The 26459-nt window shown below is 35.1% G+C and overlaps 2 protein-coding genes across 4 annotated transcripts in view; one reads left to right on the top strand and one right to left on the bottom strand.

Moving 5' to 3' along the window:
- The window catches only part of LOC149779691 (uncharacterized), a 72702-nt gene extending 52958 nt beyond the window's left edge, over positions 1 to 19744 (bottom strand). Inside the window, exons 1-2 of one of the 3 annotated variants that reach the window (XM_089940540.1) lie at positions 19619 to 19744; positions 6506 to 7785 (exon numbers count right to left, since the gene is read on the bottom strand). In XM_089940540.1, coding sequence (XP_089796666.1) covers positions 6506 to 7765 — 1260 coding nt within the window. In that variant the 5' untranslated portion in view covers positions 7766 to 7785; positions 19619 to 19744. The remainder of the gene's footprint in view (positions 1 to 6505; positions 7786 to 19618) is intronic. The other 2 variants (XM_089940539.1, XM_089940541.1) reach the window with 2 other exon arrangements.
- Positions 19745 to 20036: 292 nt separating this feature from the next.
- LOC149779690 (serine/threonine-protein kinase unc-51-like) overlaps positions 20037 to 26459 on the top strand; it is a 92234-nt gene continuing 85811 nt past the window's right edge. Inside the window, exons 1-3 of the mRNA XM_089940537.1 lie at positions 20037 to 20370; positions 24485 to 24577; positions 25378 to 25428. Of these exons, the coding sequence (XP_089796663.1) occupies positions 20281 to 20370; positions 24485 to 24577; positions 25378 to 25428 (234 nt within the window). The 5' untranslated portion in view covers positions 20037 to 20280. The remainder of the gene's footprint in view (positions 20371 to 24484; positions 24578 to 25377; positions 25429 to 26459) is intronic.

Genomic DNA, 26459 nt, shown 5'->3' with positions numbered 1-26459 from the left:
TAAGTGAGCCACCAGCCTGAATCTGAGGCACTGGTGTATCAGTGGAGTGATTTTCCAGAGCAGGCATCTAACTCTAGTCAGAAAGCTTAATTTTTCCACCAACTCAGATGTGCAAATTCCCAATGAAGGATAAGAAACTTGTCCATTAACTCAGCCTGTTAGGACTGATTAAATAGAAGGGGGAGGGGCATGACAGAGTTGGATGTATCTGGAAACAAAGTTAATAAGCCTCCATTAAAGTAGAACTGATCCACACGTTTCCTGTCATGCCTGACCATGCCTTTCGATAAGGGTGGTCAGATTGACAGAAATTATCTTTAACAAAAACAAAGCAGGGCTCAAAATTAACATAGCATTTTGCTACACATAATACTAAAACTGTCAGCTGAAGAAAGAAAAAAATTGAAACAAAACTTTCTAGGAAATATGCTAGTGGACACCAAATATAGCACAATTTTTCCTAGTTGTTAATGTACAGCCAAAACATTCTCATATGATCAGTCCAAGAGAGGGTGGGTGTTCTGTATGTAAACTTTGACTAAGGAGTCATATTGGGATCATCTGTAATTACTAACTGGAGGAAATCTCCATCTGAACCACATCCCAGAAAAGAAATGGTGATATACTACTGCCATTAAAATTAGGTGCTCCTGGACTCTCAAATGCATCCTTAATTTTTCTACCAATACACAGTCTAACATAATATGTTATATCCCACTGCAGCACATCACCTAAAGAACAGTGCATTTTTTAATGGAAAGTCTCAACATAGTGCATGAAAAAAGCCAGTGTTCAATGACTTATCATGCATAAAGCCTTACGACAACTAAAAGCTACCAATTAACTCTCGCAATCAATATAAAAGAAAACTGTCGTAAACCTCCATCAGGTCCAGCCTTGTAAACCGTCCTCAGGCTACTCTCATAACAAAACAAATGACTGATTACCTCTTCCACCTCTTCAGTCTCCAAATTTGAAAGCCATTAATGACATAATTATTGTAAAGCCAGCTAAACCTCCCTCCGGCTATTCCCAACATAACTCGAAAGCTACTGATCACATCTTACATGTCTCAAGTCTTAAGACAAACTCCACTGCTATTTGCAAGACAAACTCAAATTCTATTTCTGTGAAAAATTCAAAAGCTGTCATTTGAATTTTGATGGTGCATTCATCCACTGATAATCCAATTATGACCCTGGCCCCTCCACTGTAATACTGCCAGAAGCAGCTGATGTAAATTTACATCACTAATGTTCATTACATCTTTTCAGCACTGTTTTCATGGCATAAGAGGAGGGCTTCAAATTATAACCAATTGCTGCCATTTTCATGCTTGGGTGCTGCTGGTTAATTGCCCTTTATAGTACAGCTCTCATAGCTATCCCTCAATATAGCATGCTTTGTTATAAATTAATTCCAGATATAACACAGTACCCTTATAAATTGGATCCCATGGCCAAAATCACACCAATGAATAACAATATGGTTGAAAGAAAAACAAAATTTCAAACTTATAGTTGTTTTTCTTTCAAAATGCTATTTAATAACAAATAATTTCGATCTTCCCACTATACTGTGATTTGGTTCATCACACAGTTCTCAGTCTATTACGCTTTGGTACATCACACTGTTCTCAGTATATCATGGTTTAGTACATCACACTGTTCTCAATATATCATGGTTTGGTACATCGCACTGTTCTCAGTCTATTAACGCTTTGGTACATCTCACTGTTCTCAGTCTATTACGCTTTGGTACATCACACTTTTCTCAGATATCATGGTTTGGTACATCGCACTGTTCTCAGTATATCATGGTTTGGTACATCGCACTGTTCTCAGTCTATTAACGCTTTGGTACATCTCACTGTTCTCAGTCTATTACGCTTTGGTATATCATGGTTTAGTACATCACACTGTTCTCAATATATCATGGTTTGGTACATCGCACTGTTCTCAGTCTATTAACGCTTTGGTACATCTCACTGTTCTCAGTCTATTACGCTTTGGTACATCACACTTTTCTCAGATATCATGGTTTGGTACATCGCACTGTTCTCAGTATATCATGGTTTGGTACATCGCACTGTTCTCAGTCTATTAACGCTTTGGTACATCTCACTGTTCTCAGTCTATTACGCTTTGGTACATCACACTTTTCTCAGATATCATGGTCTGGTACATCGCACTGTTCTCAGTATATCATGGTTTGGTACATCACTCTGTTCTCACTATATCATGGTTTTGTACATCACACTGTTCTTAGCATTGCACAGATAGGTGCATCACACTATAATCAATTCATCATGGTTTGGTGCATTACACTGTTCTCAGTAAATCAGTTTTGTACATACCAGTAATGCTGTTATGGATCCCAGCTCCCATATAATAGCATGTAAGAATTGTATATGTGTTATGGACCACAGCTGCCACATCATAACATGGGAGACCTACATGTGTGCAATGGACCCCAGCTACCATGTTACAACATGGGAAAGCTGTACATGTGCAATGGACCCCAGCTACCATGTTACAACATGGGAAAGCTGTACATGTGCAATGGACCCCAGCTACCATGTTACAACATGGGAAAGCTGTACATGTGCAATGGACCCCAGCAACCATGTTGCAACATTGGAAAGCTGCATATGTGCAATGGACCCTAGCTGCCATGTTGCAACATAGGAAAGCTGTATATATAAACGGTAGATAGGACCTGGAAATTTTATTCCACATTATAAAATATCAGCTTTTAATATCAAGTCATATAACTTGTTACATTTTCTTTCCAAATGACATTCTAAGTACAAGTTAAAAGTCGTACAAATTCTACATGCTTAAGATCTAGTTACCCCAGTTGTATGTTGGGTTAACTCATTTCAGTTGATCAACTGAGCACTTATAAATGTTATCGTGTATACAATTTAATCAAACTACCTTAAATTAACCTACTCTATCACAACTGTGATCAAAGATAGCAAGCCAGCCAAGCAAAATTAATACTTTGTAAAACAGAGCTTTGTTTCACAGATACCGACCTTTGTGTGGAAAACGAGTTTCCCGAGATATCATCAACGATGACACACAGTCTCACTATTACTTTCACTCAAAAAAATATAAAGGAAAATTGAGTTCCAAAATAGATGATTATCTCATAGAATAAATGTCTCAAGTTTTGAAGAAGAAAAAAAGGAATCTTGTTTGGTGGTGTATTAATAGTTAGTCTGGTTCCCTACTTCGGTCTCCCCATTTCGCACAAAACTATCATTTACCATTCTGAGATCCAGGCTTATCAACAAAACAAAAGACAGTACAGGTGTTGGTTGTTGAAATCAGTTGGATTAATGTTAATGATCTTTCAGATGTTGGATATTTTGAAAATAAATGTAATTTATACGAATAACGAACAACTTCAACAGAAAATGCTCCTTATTGACAATTATTTTCGATGCAATTATAAAACGAGTCATTATACAGTTCTCACCCCAACCGCACAGTTTTCTGGATATTAGCAGATTTTTGGGGAGGTCCCTCAGTAACTCGAGCACTGGCTTATCGTGAGGTCTGTGATTTTGGACCCAGTTGTGCATGCGTTATCGAGGGAGAGGTGTGTATATGCAATCCTAATGTTTTCAATATATGTCTATTTTTCATTTAACATGCATTAATTTAAGATGGTAACTGCCAATTAACCATGTAAATCTGCACCTACTTTTATTACACACCCCCACCCACCTGGGTGCATGCATCATTTTCTTCAGCATGGTTGATCATATCATGCTTTGGTACATTGCACAAATCTGAAATACTTGTCAATAAAAACATGGCCGATAATAGCATGATTCGGTACATTGCACAAATCTGAAATACTTGTCAATAAAAGCATGGCTGATCAAAGCATGATCCGGTACACTGCACAAATCTGAAATGCTTGTCAATAAAAACATGGCTGATCACAGCATGCTTCGGTACACTGCAAAAATCTGACATACTTGCCAATAAAATCAATGCAACAGCAAATAAATGAACATTATAACATACACAAAAAAGAGAAATATATGAGAAAAACCAACAAATCTGATTTTGCATCAAAGTCCAGATTTTTTCAAACAGATTTCGAGATTTGATATTTTTGGAGCTCATGTTTATTACTAAAAGCAAGAGGAGATGGCCAAGAAATCTGTTGGTAGGATGCTTTCGGATACTTTCTTTAGAAATATGTCAGTACATAGGATGCTTTCTCTGTGTGTATGTGCGATTTGATTTTTAATGTAGCTTTAACAATTTTTCAGTGTAGCATGATGTCACATCCAGTCACATTATCCTGACACCAGGCTGACCAGTCCTAACACTAACCTCTTAATGCTGAGCACCAAGTGAGGCAGCTGTTGGTACCATTTTTGTAAGTCTTTGGTATGACTCGGCCGGGGATCGAACCCACGACTCCCTGCATCCGAGGCAGACGCTCTAACCCTTTGGCCACCGGAGTGGTATGATGCTCTCTGTAGAAATCTGTCATTATGTAGGATGCTTTCTGTAGAAACCTGTCATTATGTAGGATGCTTTCTGTAGAAATCTGTTCAAAGGATGTTTTCTGTAGATATTTTTTCCAATGCTGCTGATCGCACATGAAAAAAACTTGTCGAAAGGTTTCCTATATTTCTATCTACGCACACATCATATTAAGTTTTCTTTCACTGAAAACACCACGACTATGTAAACATGTTAAAGTAGAAAGAAGAAGAATGTTTTTGTACAAATGAACAGGGTTCATACAGAATTCTGAATGATAAATTCAAAAACCTACCCCAAACTTTCAACAGGGTTCTGAATGATAAATTCAAAGACTTTCCCCAAACTTTCAAAGACCAAAACATAGATTTCCAAGACCTATTTTTGCAAACATTTTGTATACAAGTTATGTTAGATGAGAAAACAACAATGTAAAATACAACAATACTGTTTATGATGATATTCAAACTATAATTAATTTTCTAAAATTGCTTTATAATGATCTGGAAGATGGGTTAACATTCAATGTTATTTCAGAAATACATATCATGTGCATCAGATTTAATACAAGATAAATTTTTCTCTGAAAAGACATCATCACTGCTTTCAATGCATTATTATAGTTTTAAAGATCTCAGGGTAACCTCTTTGATTTTTCCAATCTTTCACAGCCTTGAAAATGCTACCTCATTTTTCCCAAACTGTCTAAGACCTTCAAAGACCGTAAGAACCCTGTTAAACTTAGACAAATCAGTATGTGTCATCTAAAGAACCCCATGCTGCAAGACTTTCAGGATTTCTACAATGGTAGCCAGATTCTTAATCAGATTCGCATCATTTTAATTCAGGCCAATCAACATGTCACAAGACTTACAATCAACATGTCCCAAGACTTACAATCAACATGACCCAAGACTTAAGAAATGAATTAAATTTGTGTTGAATTTACAATAACCATTTGCTTTCTAGATAACTTGTATCATCATTTGTTTTCATCATATGCAATCTATTAAAGACAAAAATATATCCAAGAACTCCATATTACAGTGTATGTATCCATAATGTAGAGTATGTATCCAAAATGTAGTATATGTATCCATAAGGCTGAGTGTATGTATCCATAATGTAGAGTGTGTATCCAAAATGTAGCATATGTATCCATAAGGCTGAATGTATGTATCCATAATGTAGAGTGTGTATCCAAAATGTAATGTATCCAAAATGTAGTATATGCATCCATAAGGCTGAATGTATGTATCCATAATGTAGAGTGTGTATCCAAAATGTAATGTATCCAAAATGTAGTATATGTATCCATAAGGCTGAGTGTATGTATCCATAAGGCTGAGTGTATGTATCCATAATGTAGAGTGTGTATCCAAAATGTAATGTATCCAAAATGTAGTATATGTATCCATAAGGCTGAATGTATGTATCCATAATGTAGAGTGTGTATCCAAAATGTAATGTATCCAAAATGTAGCATATGTATCCATAAGGCTGAGAGTATGTATCCATAATGTAGTGTATGTATCCATAATTTAGAGTGTATCGCTTATGTCAGACAACATGGGACACAATGTTTACTGATGTAAACAAGAAACAAATCATGTCTGGTTGTACTTAAAGGTTGGAATATATTATCAGACTAAAACAAGACACAATACCATTATTTTTTAAACTAAAGTGAAGGTGACGTGCATAAAGACAGACAACTCTTATTTACATCTTTAACTGCTGCAAGAACATATTCTTGCATTAGAAAAGTTCGATTTGCAACTCATTTTTATGGGACAATTACACCTATGCAAAAATTGAATTTGGATTGCTGCATGGTCACACCATAAGCTTACTTGTCTTCAACAATCATGCAACTTAAAAACTGTTGCACAATTGAGAAAATTTAATTATTTCTAGAAAATAGATCTTAAACCTGGCTCTCTGTATCTGGTAGAAAGTTAAATCCCTCAAGATAATTACTACATTCTCACCTCACTCACATTATCACAAGGGGAGTTTTCTGAAGAACTGACGAAGTGCTTTTGTTCATAGTCCAGCTGCCGTGTTATATCACCACTAGATAAATCATCTATCTGTGTTATATCACCATTAGATAAATCCTCTATCCTGCATTCCAAACTTGAAACTGCCTCCAAACTTTGGTTATTACTGGTATTATCTCTGATAGTTTTAAAATCATTGCCATTGTCACATGGCACAATGCACTCTGTCCTACTGTCATCACTTGTGAGATCAATATAGGAATCTTCAGTCAAATCTACAACAGACCTATTTATATTAGACTCCTTTTCATCTGTTAAATCTATCACAGGCTGATCTGCTTCATTTTCTTGCTCATCTGTGATAAAACTACACATATCTGACTGATCAGTTTTTGCTATGATCTCTTTTTCCACATCTGTTGAGACAGGCACTGCATTTAAATCAACCACAGCAGTGTCCACGACAACAATTTCTCTAGATTCTTTGTCCATGACAATTGGTTCCATAGACAACTCCAACCCTGGCTTATCATTCCCCTCAATGACAAAATTTTTGTCTGTATCTTCTAGATTTACCATGGAACACTGCTCTACACTCCCTGGCTTTGTAAAATCAGGAGCTGGACTAGATGGTTCAAGGTTCTGAATATGTACTCTTACAGACTGGCATAATGGTTCAACTTCCTGTACAAATGCCTCTGTCTCAATGGAATCTTTAGGTGATGGCTCAATCCTCATTTCCATGCCAACAATATCAGAATTAGTGATACTGCTCGTTGAAAGTGACAGTGAGTCCATCTCACAGACATTCTGCCTCTGCACATCCTCGGTTCCTGATGCAACAGGCATGGAGATGTTAAATGGTTTGGCTGAATGCATAAGTATTGGGGACTCCACCAAAATTTGGCTTTCTACTTGCATATCTGTATCTCTCTTTGAGAGATCAGTTCTAACACTGGAGCTCTCTTGCCATGGTGACTTACTCTCTTGCCATGGTGATTTGGTCTGTTGTCTAGGCAACCAATCCTCCGAGTCCTCTACACCCAAATCCTTGTCTTTTGAATTTGAAACATCTCTACTTCCCTGCCTCACATCATTTTTGACTGGTGTTTCACTGTCACCGAGTCTTTCTGGTGGTTCAACAGCCTTCCTTGTTCCAGGACCTTTTCTTCTAAAAATCCACAGAATCCCAATCAAGGCTGTAACTGCTGGCACAGCATAGCTTAATATCACACGCAGATTTGGCATGATTTCTAGGAACTTTCAATCTGCAATAATAAGTATAGTCGAAATTATTGAGCAACAATTAATTTGCATTGTTTGTTAGTTTTGAAAAAAATTCATTATATAGTATGGATAATTGTATTCTGGACTTGACCTTGTCCAAAATCAAGTTCATATTCTACCCAACCTAAATCACTGATTTTGGTTTTGTAAACATGTTTATCTCAACCTGTGTCCAGAACGTTGGTAATTCCTGATCAAATAACAGGTGTACCTGTTGTTTACATTTTTATTATAATTTTAGTAACAGACCTTGTAACTTCTAGACATCTGGATCCAGAATGAAATTTTCCATCAGGTAATATTTATATTTTTAAAAAATGTTAATTGCCAAGGTCAAGTAGAGGACTATATAATCTTGTTCCTCAAGAAATTATTCGTATTTAAGATGTAAGCAGAATCAGTTATATTAATCATGTGTCCAATATTTCATTTGGAGTGGAATTTATTCCTCTCTGGAAATACAAAGTGCTCAAAAATAACATTCATGGAAATAGAGACTTGGACTTGTAGTGAAATTCAAATAGGGATATATTCTTGCCTCTTGGAGTGTATTATTGTGATTCAATAAAACAATATTGGCACATCACCATGACGCATATCAACACTTCCACTGTTGGATTTATTGTGGAATACCACTAAAGTTTATTCAGAACTTTAACCATGAGGACTTTCGTTAGAAATTCTTTATCTTGGCTGTGTTATCACCATACTTGCCAACACCCCACGAGGTATAAGAATAATTATTGCTATTAAAAGCAGCCAAAACGCTTAATTTGGGCATAAAAAGAACATTCCAGAGTTACAAATTGTATTTTTTAAAAAGAGATTTATTTTTGCTAAGTTGGGTCAACAGCAGGTTAAAATTCTTATCACAAAGGGCAAAATCCAAATGGATTTGAACCAGAATACAAAACACAAAACATGGTGACAAATTATTTATATCTAGCACTCATTTTAACAAGACTACATACGCACTCAATGATCATAAAGTTGAATTCTGCAATAAGCATGTTCATGTGCTCTGAGTGCTGTATTACATTACTTTCATATTCTTTTATCAAGTTTGTAAAGTGGTGTTGATTTGCCCATTTTTATGATCTGACATTCTTTTTTTTATAACAATGTTGCTCACTTATTGCATGGATGCTTTATGTAAAATTTGATCTGATTTCTGTTTTGCACTTTTGAGAAGTTGTTTCAAGGTATTTCTATATTTATAACTGACCGTATTTGAAGGTGGATTATTTGTAAGGCCCTTAACGTGACAATGCTTTCTATCCAATTAGGTCATGTTTGGCTTTTATATTTTTATTTTCAGATTCTTTTTTTTTCAGTGTTTGCAATTCTGTTTGATGGCAGATCATTTGTACAAAGTTGAAAGCCTCTCATGCAAGGATGCTTAATGCCAAATTTGGTCAAAATTGCTCTAGTAGGTGTTTTGATAAATGTAAAATTGCAGCTGTTGAAGGACATCATAATGGATGCTGGGTCATATAATATGCTCAGTTAGCCTAAAGGACTTGTCATCTTACTCTAAAACTCAATGCTGCCAAATATTAATCCCAATTACTGGTATTATATTATCTTGGTGATGACAACCATTACAATTTTGGCATATTCGTTACACTTTTTTTCACCAAATTACATTTTATGCTTGCCTCTATATGGATCATGATTTTTTGGTACAATAAAAAAATAAAAATAAATCATTAAAAACTTGTTTTGGGCATTTTCATTGTCATCTCTTACATTCCAAATATAAATTTGAGAATATTTTTAAAAAGATCACACTTGTGTAAGAGTACTTTCATTATTTTCTACTTATAGCAACTGTATATGACTCATTTCCAAGAAAATCTTAACTTTACTCACAGATTTATTATTCTAATAAGCTAGTTTGTTAGCAACCCAGTCTGTACTTTTAAAGAAAATGGCACCAAATGTTAAGTGAAACACTTTATGGTGTGAGTTGTGGATGTTACATGACCATTTATTTCCACTGTTGTTACCAGGTACATATGAGATTTATTTCCAAAAAAAAGAAAACCTTTAAGAACTTGTCAAATACCACTTGACAAAAGTTGAGAAAGTCTGACAGAACGCTTCCTAGCTGTTACAAATCAGACATGTGTGATTTAGTGAGGCAGCTGTTATTATGACTTGGCTAGGGTTCGAACCTGCGACCTCCTGCATCCACAGCAGATTCTCTAACCACCTAGGCCACAGGAGTGGTCTGCTACAAACGATTTCTATTTGCCATCAAACTGACCTCTGCTATGAGCGACCATCCGTCATTTCCAACCACTCTTGTAATGCATAGATAGATTTTATTATATAAATACTCTGTCATGAATGACCACCTGCTGAACACAACCAGTAACCATGATATCTTGACAAAATATGCACCTGACACTGCTATGAACAACCGCATTGCAAAAACAGGGATAAACTCCACTGTCCTTTATTTAATCAAATGATCGCTTATGTTCTATATAAAAAAATATAGAGGCAGGTTACTGGTATCTGAAATTTTGTGGGTAAGCTTAAAGTGATTCACATATTCTATTGTAAACCAGACTACATGTTGAGTATTCCAGCGCTTATGTTCCTGACCTTATTGAGCAGGACCATCGTAGCTACTGCCGATGTGTACGAGTAAGACACAGTATCCAGTTCTATGAATGACCGTATAGCGAAACAGACACCACTGACCTTTATGTAATCATTTGTAACAACTCTTACTTGAATGGTAACGATTGTTCTCATCAAAAACATGCATGAAAACAAAAACAAAAAATATAAGGATTCTGGCCACTGGTTTGTATATAGTGACAGATAGTACAGTCCATAAACCAGGCTAATGTACATGTCACGAATATGCCACTTTAGTGCCCAAATTAAGGTAGTGGTCGTTTATATAGTTTGTTTTCAGAGTTAATCCATATTGCCTGGAGGTAAATAAGGTCTTTGTCTATTAAACCAGCAAGTGAGAATCATTTGATAGATTCAATTGATAGTGTTAAAGGCCTGTGATGTTTATTGCCCCCCACCCACCCATTACAGTGATTACATCCCAGTCGTCTATTCAAGTTGGTGAAACCGGGTTGCTTATTTTGTTTATGGAGTTAATCTCTATATGTCTTCTACGAGTTAAGCCGAGGTATTTTGTCTCTGAGTAAATGATTTTGTGTCTGGATGAGATAACTATTTCTTTTTATTTCATTAATTGTTACATATGAAATGCACATGTTTTCCCAAAGCCTAGTCAAAACTGTCTTGACATTCGATATTACAACTGAGCACTCATAATGTTAACACCTTGCACCTTAATAAAAACTGAAGAACCTGCAACTAAAACGAGACAAATTTTAATGCTGGAGAAAATAATTATCGTAAACTGAAAGAAGTGAAAAAGAGCAGACCACTTGCAAAATTAGCGGTTTAAACCAGAAACAAATTTGTATGCTAATACATGTACATGTATCTTCAAATTTAAATGCGATTTCATGTTTAATGATAGAAATATATCTTTATTGCTATATAATTTTGTTTTCAGATGGATGCATACAATATTTTAGCAAGAAATATTAATACAGAATGGAATATATGTACAGTGATTATGGTTATTTTTCTTTAAATTGTTCTGAAACTGGACCTTGGAAAATGGTCTTTTTCTACAAGCCTGTTTCGAGAGACCACATGTCTTGAAAGACCATTTTTTGTAGGAAGAAGGGGCAGTCTCTCATAACAGGTTTTACTGTACGAAAATTTGAGACCACTCTGGTGGCATCAGTGGTTAAAGCATCTGCCTCAGATGCAGGAGATCATGGGTTAAAACCCTGGCCAAGTCATACCGAAGACTTATAATCCTGGTACTAGCAATGCCTCGCTTGGCGCTCAGCATGCAAAGGTTAGTGCTAGGAATGGTCAGCCTGCTGTCAGGATAATGTGACTGGCGAGGGGTGGGGATGGTAGCACCGGGCACCAGAGGTCTTGGGGCTCTAATTAAATTGCCTTGGTGGGTCAATCATTGTTGCCCCGGGGGTCATTTACACTTAAGGCAGGAATTTAATTTTGTACAAAAGGTGCTGATCCTCCATCAAACTGAAATTGCCAAAACACTAAAATCTTTCAAATGAACTTTTCATGTACATACTGCTCAACAAACTTTGACCAACTTCGATCAAAATTATCTTGGGATAGAAATTCTTCAGTATTAAGCAGTGATGTTGATGTCCTATCAAATGTAGATAAAGAAGCAAAATATAGAAGAAACTTTCATTACATGCAATCAATGGCTAAGAAATTACCACAGAAAGCAACCTATGACCCTGATTTCTTGGTCAACTGCTCTTGAATGTTAGGCAGGTGAATGATCTTCGACTCTGGATTCTGATTTTTTATACTTATATTCACACTACGAATGTTTGAAAAATATATAAATTGGAATTGTATATTTAGTTTGTCTGAAACAATGTCCAAATCATCCCCTACAATCTCTACAGTTTGTCCAAAGGAAATCCAAATCATCCCCTACAATCCCTAGAGTTTGTCCAAAGAAAATCCAAATCATCCCCTACAATCCTAGAGTTTGTCCAAAGTTAATCCAAATCATCCCCTACAATCCCTACGGTCTGTCCAAAGGAAATCCAAATCATCCCCTACAATCCCTGGAGTTTGTCATAATTTCATCGTTATCCCAATGATATCTACACATTCAAGTGATTTTAAACTTATTTGCTGAACTGACACTTCAGGTAATTATAAAATGCACTTTACATTTCAAGATAGCAGGAAAATATAAACTTGGAGAAATTCCGACTTACGAAATGAAAGGAACATTAAAAATAAAACATGTGGCCTGAAGTCATTTCTTTTTCTACAATGTCAAATCTCAGATTTGATAGACACTATTATTGATTCATTGTAGAATGATTTTAGAAGCTGACCACATGCAAAATTGCCTGGTCATTATAATTAAATTATGTAGAACATGTACTATTCATGTGTTGAATGACCAGCAAGTGCCTTTCTGACCCGTGTGAACATGCTTTAAGCAAGCTGGCCTTGCACATTTTAAAGTCCTTATGGAACACTAGGTACAATGAAGATGGCAGGTTTTAGATATTGATTGATTTTTAATGTACATAAATACATGAAAGGTTATGTCATGCTAGGGCCCAAGGACCCTGGCAGTTAGGATAAAGGTCTTGTCCAGCCTAGGTAGAGTTTTCACTTTTATGCCAACCAAAGTGGTGTAGATAACAAAATGAAAACGTCCAGATTGATTTGCAGACAGGACTGTTCAGCACATCCCAAATATGACCAATTAAGACATGGCATTTGTTTGGCTTGGGGGACATTAAGAGATACTTTGCACATCAGATTTTGTTGATATCTCTTACCATTTTAAAATGTCCAGTTGTGTTTGTAGAACACTCAATGGATTTTGTTATTTGTTTTGATGAATAACTTTAAAGCCAAGACTAATCATACAGAACCATTCTGACCTTGGAATCTCATTTGCTTTTACAGTCATACTTTGATTGTGGACTCTAGCCTCGTCTTCATTTTGTATCACTGATATAGGGAAATAAGCCATTGGTCCATCATGCGTTTTCTAGGCTATGAAAATCCCTGCACAATTTTTGCATGCCAACCACTGTCCAAGAATGGCTTAAAATGCTGTAAAATGGCTTCCCTGCGTTGTAAAATAGGAGCACTGTGGTATGATCTTCAGGGTCATATAAGGTACCATGAGAGTCCAGTGATACAAAGTAAAGCCAAATATGAGATTTGATGGATGGCAATAAGTGTTTATAGGCTATAAATAACACCTTTCGACTGTCAAGCATACAAGATACATAGTAAAGCTACAGGTGTTTATCAGATCGGTCCACGACTCGTAAAAACATCCACCTCAGGGATTTTGTTAAACTGTGGAATATGGTGCATCAGGAAAAGGCCAAATCAATAGCACTTTACAAATTTTGAAAGAGGAATTCTACAGTAATATAACACAGCATTCAAAGTTTGAGGACTCACGACCTTTGAGCAAATGTTGAACATGTGATGTAGACTAAATAAAGTGACTGTTGTCTATAAATAATTATTATTTCGTTTTGTGTCTGTATTCTTGTACTAATTGATAAAGCTTATCTGTGACAGGAATTTTAACAGCAGATCCAGATGTGTAGCGAAAATAAATGTATATTTTTCATACTTTTCTGTAATTATGGCATGTAATATATATATATTACTCTTTATATGCTCAGACTGCACTTTTTTGCCAATTATATTAGCAACAATTATATACATACCTCTCAGGGGGTTGGCATGTATGAACTTACAACAAAGCTCTTGCGGTTCACATTTAACATAACTTCCCTTTGATTGGATACCCGGAACACTGATCATTGGGATCATCGCGTACCCGGTTGACTTTTTCTCAAAATTCTGACATCTCTAATGATCAATATAAGTAATGCAACTTCATTTGTCTCCAAAATATGGAAAACTGCAAAAAAGTAATGCCTATTCACATTGGGAGATGTAGACAACTACTGGCCAATTTTGACATTACCAAACTTTTTATAATTGACTGAAAAACGTGACTCTAACCAATCAGCCTTTAGACAGAAACATTCATGTCATATTTAACCAAACAGATGCTGTTACACCCTAACCAATCCCCCTTTAGACAGAAACAATCATGTGAGACTGCCCTGATCTCCCTAATTAATAAATGGCTTCAAGCACTTGATCAAAGTAGAATAACAAGATCTGTATTTGTAGATTTCAAGAAAGCTTTTGACATGGTGGATCATGAAATTACCTGAGCAAACTGAAAATTTACCAATGTGATGAAAGCATGATTAGATGGTCAACTTTATGGGATAAAAACAGCAAAGCTGGAACGTCTTTAAGAAAGAACAAGCTATTATCAGTTCAAACAGAAATTGATCTTATCTGTAATTCAGAAAAATTATCTGGTTAAATGAAGCTAAAAATATCTAATTTGTTTTACACAATATACTTAAAATGATCGGTAATAGTTCAAGTGTTTCATGCCTGATGCGAGTGTAAGCCTTCAACTTCAGCATAGCTAGATCACGTGGCTCACAAAAATCTATAAACAGAAACCAACAAAATTCCCAACTACACCTCTCCCTCGATAACTCGCGCACAACAGGGTCCACAAACATGGACAGCACTATAAGTGAGGTGCGAGTTACCTCCAAAATTTGGATCCTCATGTTGCAATCACATCGATAATAATTTTTAATAATGCACTTTTTCCAAGTTTTTCGTTATTCTGGTCAAATAACGTTTATTTTCAAAATGTCCAACATATGAAAGACATTTCCAACTGGTTTAACCCCTTACCTCATAGAGCATAGTTACAAAGTGCGGGACGCAATAAACAAAACACCTGTTACCTATTTGACTCCATACGCATAGACCTACCTGTTAACTGTTAAGCAATGTAGTGTATGTTACATTTAACAGCAATTTTAACCATTTTACATTTTTGGCACACATATATTATGTGTGGAAAAATTTAAGAGTAAAGTCCGATTGTAATAGCTGTTTAATTATTTTTCACAGAAGAATTTTTTATGTGCTTCAAAATCTTGAAAGAACTTGTTCACCATCAAGTCAGTGAGACCATGTGACCAACCGTTGCTGCCATTTCTCATACTCGAAATTTACAAGTTTTCTGTCTGCGTCTACATCACTAAGTCATCTGAATTTGATAATTTATAAAAACTAACTGCTGCCTACATCAATATCAGAGCCTTTACCTAAGTTATTGAAGCTCTCATAGTTGTGATTCTAATCATGAAAACTTTGTTAAGTACTGACTGAAATCTGCGACCTCCATTTATGAACCAGTTACTTTAAATAGCAGATATCGACCAGAGCATAAACAGTGACCACGTGATCTGACGTAAATGTCATTCGCAGAAATGAATGTAGTATTTAATAGGGGGTTTTCCCCGAAGGTGGCGCTACGAACACCGGCTTAAAATGGCTGATGTTTACAACAGACGTCAAAAGGCGCTTCCATGCGAATGGAGTAGAGGTGTACAAAGGCGCTTGCATGAGGTAAAGGGTTAAACAACCATCATGTGTACATGAAAAAAAATGTGCATTATGTCATTGCTTTTTGTTTTCTTGACGAGTCTAGTTCACGCAGTGGTGTTTAATAGTATCCTGTCAAATCGGGAGTCCATAGAGCAGGGAACTAGACTAACTGTTGATCAACCACCAAACAAGATTCCCTTTTTTTAAAAACATGCAACATTTCGTGTGATGATCGTCTACATTGATACTCAATTTTTGTATTGCTCAATTAGTACAATATTAATGTCGTGAATAAACTGGATTTAATAATGGAACTTCTTATCATCCTTGAGGTAATTTATAAGTGCCAGTTCAAAACTTGCTTGCCAACAATGGTCCGTATCTGTGAAATCATGCTCTTTATTTTATGAAGTATCCATTTCGCTTGGCTGCCTTGTTTTCTTTGATCACAGTTATGAAAGTCAGTTAATTTAAGGTAGTTTAAGTTACATACACAATAACATTTATAAGTGTTCGATTGATCAAGTCAAGTGAGTTCACAGCTCTATCGATATCAGTATCAATTAATGACTTATGCACAAGGTTTCTCTCCTCCTTTTACAATACGTCCTGTTTTCAATACATCCACAAGTACGCATCTATTTTGATTGCTTGCACCCAAAAAAGCAGTCCAATCAGTAAAGCTATTCATTGACAAATAGTGGATAAAATAACCAGTCCAGCTACGTCTGAGGCTGTTCTGGCTGAAATGGAAATTCAGTTACAAGAACAAATAAAAAAATGGTGCGGATTTCCAAAAGGTCAAAGCTGAAAAAGAAAATCTTCATGCAAAGAACTGGTTTTTCATTTGAAACAGCAGCTGCCTTTTTGTTTCCTGGGCAGTAACAATCGGTACTGTATTCAACCAAATCAATACCACACTAAGGTAGTATGTAACAATCGGTACTGTATTCCACCAAATCAATACCACACTAAGGTAGTATGAAAGAATCATACTGTATTCCACCAAATCAATACCACACTAAGGTAGTATGAAACAATCGGTACTGTATTCCACCAAATCGATACCACACTAAGATAGTATGAAACAATCGGTACTGTATTCCACCAAATCAATACCACACTAAGGTAGTATGAAACAATCGGTACTGTATTCCACCAAATCAATACCACACTAAGGTAGTATGAAACAATCGGTACTGTATTCCACCAAATCAATACCACACTAAGGTAGTATGAAACAATCGGTACTGTATTCAACCAAATCGATACCACACTAAGGTAGTATGAAAGGCGGGTAGTTTGTCCCCACTGGAGCTCTTCCATCGAGACTCTACCCAACATGACTGAATCACGTTATGTATGCAGAAAAAATTAAAAAAGATCAATATGCAACAGTCATGTGGGTAGAGATGAGGACCGGTAGTAGGGTCACTCCCACTTCTTCATGCAATTTCTTTTGATCTGGGAACATTTCGACACCTAGGTGATAACTGGCTATCAGGCGCCTCGCAACTCCGATGTCCGGTTTTTCGATTCTGGCCACAACAATCTTATGTAACTGATTAGTGCTAGCCTTCGGCAATGTTCGACATCAAACAAGGACCCGTCAGAATTACCTTGATTATACATGTTTCAAACTGGGCTACTCTGGGTCGGGGTAAACATGACAGTCGTGTGTGGGCTAAATATGTCATGTGGGTAGAGATAAGGACCGGTAGTAGGGTCACAAAGATGGCCAGTGCAGGTCGAGCTGAGGACAGGTGGTAGGGTCACACAGATGGCCAGTGGGGCAAAATACATACTCTCATACTACTATCAATAATGTTGACTATCCCCTCCTTCTGATGCACATTTGTGATTTGCAGGTTACGTTTTAACCCTTCCACTGTAGTGTGTACTGTACTATACTCAATTATTTTTTGTAACTGTCACAGTTCACAACTTTGCCTGAAGCAACATTAAATAATTTATACAACATATTTAGTCCAATAGTTACGCTATTACTCAAGAATAAATAAGTCAATACATCTGACTGGGTAACAGCCACAATCACATCACATTCTACATTCTGATCAACTGAAAAGTTAATCTAGGTACACAAGATATTTAATTGGTCAGCTGCTAACTGAATACAGGAGGCAAAGACACTGCTGCAAATTTGTCATATTCTACTGGACTAGCCCGTCATGAAATTATGATCATCAAGCATGCACCTTTTTTGGAAGTTATCATATTGCAACACTGCAAATATAGATACAATACATGCTTCTCAGATATAAAATTATGGATAAAGATATCAAGTTGTATTATTGGTAAGTCAGACTTGCCAATTCGAAAAGACCTTCTTTACAGGCAGTCAAGTCTTCTGCAAGTTAGACAAGTTTCTGTAATGTGTAACAAAAGATGTACCACTAAACATGGAAAACATGCATTTCAAAACTTTAGTATACTTCAACCTTAACGATTCAGTCTGAGAAACTGTTTCCAAACATCATGGTGGTTGATGACTTTAAGCTAGATTCTCAACTTCATGCGATCAGACCGAGTAGAAAACAAACACTGATGGGTGTAAAATTAAAATAATTTTGAAGCACAAATGATAGTAAAGGGAAAGCTGTAAATTCAACATAATAAAAAAGTAATTTTTGCCTCATGATTTCTTTTTTTCATAAACAGTCAAAACATCATAACACTCCTTTCCGTTATTCTGAGTGGATTTTTGTCAAGGTCAATTGTCACATTTGTCTTCTTTGTGTTTTTGATTTATATTTCCAGTTGTAATGTAAAAGGAAGGCTTGATAGTGCCGACATTTTGCATGAACATTTGTAGATTAAAGCAGCATTTAATGTTAGTCTGGATGCCAGGCCAACTCCACTTCATCTAAAAACACAAATCTAGACTGATCCATGACAGGCCAGAATCCAGATTTTGTGGCAACTGTTGTATTTTATTATCCTTGCTATTAAGTCTGTAACTTAAGTAATTTCGGTAAACTTTACTATCAAAATGTATCAGGCCTGACAAAATAAAATGGGTCTGGCAAAATAAAATCGGAGACAAATAGCCATTTTAAAGTGCAACTTTTTTAATATATGCTTGTCAAACTGGTAAATGGATGCATACAGACCTGATATCGAATGCAATGTGCAGTGTATTTTGACGGAATTATGATATATTGGGATAGTCTGTTTTTTTTTTTCTTTCTTTTTAAAAAAAGGTACATTTAGGTATTATTTGGGTCTATCCAGTCTCGTTTGTCCTTTGAAAAATTAAGAATGTACAAGTTTATATTATATGTTGAACTTTTCAACTGTTTTTCTTATTATGTAGAACGATCGTGAACACATGATGATAATTATAAACATCTGCATTAAAAATACATCTTTGTTTTAATACTCAGAAACTGAAAGTTGACAAATGACCTTAAAGTACAAATACAAACTGGAAAATCAAATTACGGCTATAAATTATAGCAGCTACCACACAAAATGCTTTCCTGTTATTAACAACTCATTGATAAATAAAGGTAGAAATTAGTAATAAAATTTAGTAATTAAAAACAGAACGATGCTGCATTCCAAGAAATCGGTCAAAATTGAATGTAGTTGAGACAGCTGACTTTGAGAACAAGCTTGCATAAACAACCTCAATAATTCTCAATATGCCGATCAAATTATCAATGATTACCAAGGTCTGAAAGCAAACGGTTAACTAGACATTACTCAGAAACTGTGGTACCTATGGTCTGTCACTCTTTTCAATGTTACACGACAATTTAAGGACAAATTTGATGGGTAGTTTCAACACGTGGTTTATCACTTTCCAAACACATCTCGAATTTAAGGAAATATCTCGTTCACTATCGCGAGAGAACACGCACTATGTTTAATTTGACCCCTTGCGCGTAACTTACCTTACTGAACTAAAAATAATGTTATATGCAAATACTCTAAATACTTGCCATTTATATAATTTTTTAATAATAAATTAACATATTTAAATGTTTTATATGAACAATGTTAAATAAAGACATATATTATATGGGTTCAACACCCATAAGTTTGAAACTATTTTATAAGGGTAATGTTTCATATATGAAATACGGTCATAACCAAAACATAATCAATTCGAACATCTGATCAAGGGAGTTAAATCGGTCAATTTGCGCACTAGTTAGGTATGGCGTTTATGATAATGAGTCAAGTTGAAGGATACTAGCCATGAAATTTGGTAACAAAGAATAGTTATGACTGATTAGGAAGGATGAACATCAATAACATTTGATTGGGATGCAGAACAGCCGTCAGTTATTGGGAAATGTAATATCCATTCCTTTAACTTCAAACCAAGACATTGTCATAATTAGCCAGCTGACGAACAAAGAATGGAAGTTATAGGAGACTATGAATACAGCAAAAAAGACCTTGTTGGTCATGGGGCATTTGCTGTTGTTTTCAAAGGCCGCAACAGAAAGGTACATTATTTTGTTTGCATAGAAATATATCATTCATTTTCAGCGAGGACACAAAATGGATTTTAAAAAAAAACGCACCAATTTTCGAGGGTCTTGCATCATAACATTTATTTTTAGCTAACATTACCATGGCATCTGCAAGACTAACACAGTAGCATATTTGTTGTTCTATATATATAACGATGATGTTTACTGTCATTCATACATTGTTTGCAAAGTTAGATAACAGAAGAATGAAGCAAACACGTAGAAATAGTCGAAAACAAGTAAACACAAGTCTTTTCTCCCATAGATGCAGATGACATTGGTTATACAGCCAGTTTACTGTACAGTTAGGATAATAAAGTACAGGCATACAGTAGGTAAAGAGCTTCGACGAGCGTATGTTTTTTATTATGTAATTTGTAATTAAAACTATAGGCAGCAGTGGTACTACTGCCTATTGCCTTCACTGGTGTAAGTGTCTCGAATATAACATTGATGGATGTTTTGCTCAACCTCATCCAGTTGTTTTTCATAACTACCCATGTTTAATATATTAAACCTGTATCTCTTGAAGATCTGATTGTAAGTTAGTTCTTTATTTCAGTCTACATTATCCATATATATAATTAAGATGTAATTTGAATTAAAATGTAAGTGTATTTTAAGCATAAGTGTCATGTATCACCATGTTTGCCAATTCTGTGCATCGGGTAATTCTGCACAATTATACGTCATTTCTGTAAACATTGGATCATGTGGGGTTTTTTGTATCGAGAAAAAGTGGTAGTACTTTAATTAAGATAAAGTGTACAAAAAGTAAAAACTCTTAAAAGCATATGAAAATGTGATTTCAGAATGTCAGCATGAAGACCCACTCCATGTCCTTCTTGAACCTGTAACCCATAAAATCCAATGTACTATGTATCTTTTAGAAACACACAAATATATTCATTATATAAAAGATGGAAATGTATACCTTAAAACAATTCTGCATTTTAATCCAAGTTCCAATTTTTCACGAAGTTGTCCCATACATACAAAATCATCTGCTACCCAATGTGTCAACTTGCCATTAGAACGGGATTCTCAATAAATTCCCCAGCGTATAGTCTGTTTTAAAATTCTATAGTAATTTTTCCCCATAAATAAGATGTTGTCACACATGATATCCTATTGATTGTTGTTTCTCTTCCACATAATAGCTTATTTTTTATAAAATGTTGAACCTTACTATTTTTTCATGAGATTTGAATTTTGTAAAACTAGCTATAAACCTGACCTAGTTACTCTACTGAACTGCTGTCAGAAACAGTCCAAAGTATACATTACTTTGTATTTCATTTCTGTAGGCCGATGGATAAAATTACATCTTTTTCAAAGCTGTGTGTAGAATAGGTCGACATTGTGAGTCATGAAAACACAGTGGGGGGTATCCCATGTGTCCAAAATGAATATTATTTGGAACAATATTCTGGTGATAACTGTCTCTTTTCAAATGGTAAGCAATGCAGTGTTCTATTTTCATCAATCGGTTGAATTTGGTATGCATTTAGCTTCAATATTGGAAACGGAAACCTTGCATGCGCAGATATGCCCGACAGCATTGTATAAATATATAGATACATAAATATATATTTCTCCATTTGGAGACAAGTGCATAAAGCTAATAAAGTTCCATTGTACTTTTTTCTTTTTGTCACATGGAAATAGCATATTGCATGATTCATTCCTAGAATATCTAAGTGACTTTGACATTCTGTTTTCTTTATCAAAACTGGATGCAGTTACAACTTTCTGTTAACCATTCAAGTGACAATCATATTTAACAGCAGCCTTGTGCTTGGCACCAAAGAAATTAAGTAAATTTGTCATCAGAAAAGTGCTTATGTGATAATTATTTGAAAATAAAAGTATAGTTGATCATGTCACAGACAAAACAATCCTTTTTATGATGATTGCCATGGGATTTCTCATTCCTTTGACAAAATAAGTTTAAATTACTGTTGTTCACACACCCATTATTGTACGAACACTCATTGGATGAGTATAATTTACATACTAATCACTGGTATTGTAGTTATATTAGAAATTAGTGGTTTGCACCTTTTCTTTTGAAAAGCAGCGATCTGTATTTCTGTACTTCATGAAACAAGTTAAGAAAAGTACTTTGTCATATTTTACAGTGTACTTGGCATGATGTAACAGTTGGGACGACCTCTATTTTTACAATATTTTTGTTTATATTGTAGGTTCTTAGCCATTATCAGTTCAGTATTTCTTTGTGATATAAATATAGTGACCCTTATACTTGTGTTTCATGGATTTGGCTTGTTTGTTCAGAGTTTATTGGCCCATTTGCAACCCCATGTTAATTGACTTATGCCTGGTCCTGGCTGAAAAGGTCCACCTACTGGATAAATGAACAGCTAGGTTTCCCCCAGGCAGCTTAACAACTGACTACCTGACCTACCAAGACTAATTTCATAACAACAGATGTAAGAATAGTACCCCATCATTTTATTGCACGTGTGACTGTATTTCAGCCTTTAGCAAGGAACAGTTTTTACCCTGCTTGTTTAATGTATATACCAACATGCCAACCATTATGCATTTGTCTTTATCATTACGCTTTTTTCCCCAAATTATGAAAATGCATATGGATTATGCATTTTTGCTGCAAGAAAAAGTAAGATAAAAATAAAGCAATATAAAGTTGGGTTTTTTTTCTTCATTTTATTATCAACTCTTTCATTCCACTCATAAATTTGAGAATATTCCTAAAAAGGTGATTGCTGCATTAAGAATTGCATTAGAGTACTTAACTTAATTGCTAATTATAGCAATTGTATATGACTCATTTCCAAGAAAACAGATGGTTTTCTTCAAAATTGTACTTTGCCTAATATATTAATTTTATTGATAATCTAGTTAGTTAGTGAACCAGTATATATTTTTAAGAAAATGGTACCGGATGTTAAGTGAATTGCTTTACAGTGTGAAATGTGGATGATGGAAAATGTTTGAGCTGATGGATCTTTCCAAATTTTCAAACTTATCAGATCAGAAAAAGTGACAAATCAACACTGCTTTATAAACTTTAAATGAATATGAGAGTTATGTAATAGTACAGCACTCTGAGCAATGCAGTATTTCAGCTCATGCTCATTCAGCAAAAGTTATGCATGTAGACTAGTTGAAGTGAGTGCTGAATATAAATAACTTTTCATTATAGTTTGTGTTTGAATTCTGCTTCAAAACCATGTGGATTTTTCCCTTTGTGACAAAAATTTTGGCCAATGTTGGTATGTGAGAAAGCTTGCCAATAGCTTCTCATGGGTCGGTGGTTCTTTCCCGGGTTCTTCCTTTACCATTAATACTGGCCGCCATGTATAGCCTATCGTGTGCTGAAAAATGGCGTTAAACCCAACAACAACAACAAATTTGACTAGCTTCAGAACCAGTCTAGTAGTATTAATGTGTCTTTTTCACATTCTTTAATTCCGGCATTTAATATATAGATTACACCTTTTACGACCCAAATTACACTTTTTTGCCACATATAATTATACTTATAATCGGAATAATTACACTTATACCTCTTGGAGGGTTGGCATTTATATATGTAGACCTGGCTGCTTCCTGCAGTTAAAACATTAATTATTGTCAGGTCTGTTGATATCTCCATCAAAGCCAAAAATTATTTTTATTTACAAAGTTATAATAAATAATCACTATTTTTTTGTGCACAGATCCATTTTGTATGCTATGATGTGTCTTTTATAGGTTCATAAATTTCTCAGTTGTCATTGATACACATTGGTTGTGAATGATGGCAGTCTTTGAGCCCAAATTAACAGCATACTTATATATTGTAGAGCATTGTGATTGTGTTGAACATGACCCAAATTAAACATTCATCAATACACCCACATTTTTAGAAATTTATGAGGATAAACTCTGGGATACCAATCCTATGCTTGAAAAGTATGCAATCCATGGTTTATCCAGTGTGAAAGGGATTTTTTAAATAGTAATTGGGAAAGATCTGTAGATCCTTTTTTGATGAATTTTAAAAAGGTCCAGTTGTTTATGAGGGATAACATTGAATATTTATATTCTTGAATTACAGAAACCTGATATAGTAGTGGCCATCAAGAGCATTGCAAAGAAGAATATATCTAAATCTCAGAATCTCATGGGCAAAGAGATAAAGATCCTCAAGGTAACATGTCCGAACTCCTGCATTTTGTATTTTAGTGGTTTATGTGTTTCTGTTTAAACTGTTTGTATTTGTAAACTTGTTGATTAACAGTGTCCCAAATATTTTTTACACATTGTTGTGGATATAAATTTATTTGTAATCTTTTGCAAAGTACCAGTGATAAGTCTCATTCAGGATAACTTCTGTCAACGTCTCACCTTAAATTATTTTTTTTGTAACACACAAATTAGATAAGTTTTGCACAATATGATATTCTCCAGAAAACCAATTATGTAAACAAATAAAAAGAGTCATTGCCAGATGTTTAGCAGATTCTCAATTTAATATCAGTGTTTAGTGACTAAAACACAAAATCACTTTGAAATTATTATAACTTTTTTCTATCACCTGAAACTTTTACTTATATAGATACATGTAGTGTATTCACTGAATTAAATGCCCCTTGTATTCATATTGCATTTAGTGATCATTTAGAAAAGTTTATAGCAGGAATATTGTGTCAGTTTGAGACTGCTACGATATATTCATAGAATCATACAGTTCTATAGTCGGATTTCATTACTGTATACCCCCCCCCCCATAAACAGAATATAAATATGTATTTCTAGCTGTGTTCATTCAACAACATATATTGTTTAGGTGCTAAATTATGTGAATCCAAAATGTTCTGTTGATAAGTTTTTCCAATTCATTTTGTCAGAAGTGTGTTTGGTTGACATTTGTATATCTTTACTGTTGAATTCCCTCAAGCCTTGATGATTTATATTAATTAATAATTTGTCCATTTTATTATTTTGCAGGAGCTTTCTGATCTGCACCATGAAAATGTTGTTGCCCTCATGGACTGTAAGGTAATAGCTTGTCAGCTAGCAATAAATAATAATGCATTATGGTATAGCTCTTTTTAATAATTAGTATCAACATATTTCCAGTCTTGTACCATGGTCAGGGGCTCCTCATAAAATAATGCCCCCGGTTGTAATTAATATATCTAAACCATCTTGTATCAAGACAAGTTATTAACCATACAGCAATGCCACTGGTTGTAATTAGTATATCTAAAACTGTCTTGTACCAGTACAAGGTGTAATCATAGAATAATGCCACATGTTGTGCATAGTTTGTCTGAGATGATACAGCCAGACAATGATAGTGATCCATACAGTTTGTGCTGTAGACCCTGGTTAAATTCAGTTTGTAATTATTTCATTGATTTGGGTAAAAAAAATAGGATCTACTGAATATTTGTCTCTAATAAATTGGTAGGGTTTTCAAGAGAAAAAATACAGCTTTTAAAATGCGGCTGTGCATAGTTATCTGTGGTCATTTTCAAGGTATTGGCAAAATACACCATAACAAAGCAGCTGGACATGGGCTATTTTTCAGCTGTGTATCATTCCCAGAATGGAATAGACATTGTCTGAGGCATTGAGTTACATAGGTACATATTGCTGTATGCTTTAGCAGGTCATTATGGCTTCATTGCTGATTAGGACTACATATCACACTCCAGCAGTGATGGAAGTGTTTTTAATTTATCATCAGTAGTCAAATTTATGGTAATGTTCTTTTTTAAAGTTTCTGAAAACCAATACCAATTGAACTGAATGTTGAGGATCCCCCTTTTCTAGTCTCTAGACTCAAACATTGCAGGTCAGTTACCTGACAGTGCAGCTCAGTTACATGACAGTACAGATTCAAACAGTGCAAGTCAATTACATGACAGTACAGAATCAAACAGTACAGGTCAGTTACATGACAGTACAGAATCAAACAGTGCAGGTCAGTTACATGACAGTGCAGGTCAACTACATGACAGTACAGATTCAACAGTGCAGGTCAGTTACATGGCAGTACAGATTCAACAGTGCAGGTCAGTTAC

This window comes from Sinohyriopsis cumingii, chromosome 17, assembly GCF_028554795.1.
Source record: "Sinohyriopsis cumingii isolate HCF-2022 chromosome 17, ASM2855479v2, whole genome shotgun sequence".
Classification (NCBI taxonomy): domain Eukaryota; kingdom Metazoa; phylum Mollusca; class Bivalvia; order Unionida; family Unionidae; genus Sinohyriopsis; species Sinohyriopsis cumingii.
This window is presented reverse-complemented; position numbering and strand designations above follow the sequence as displayed.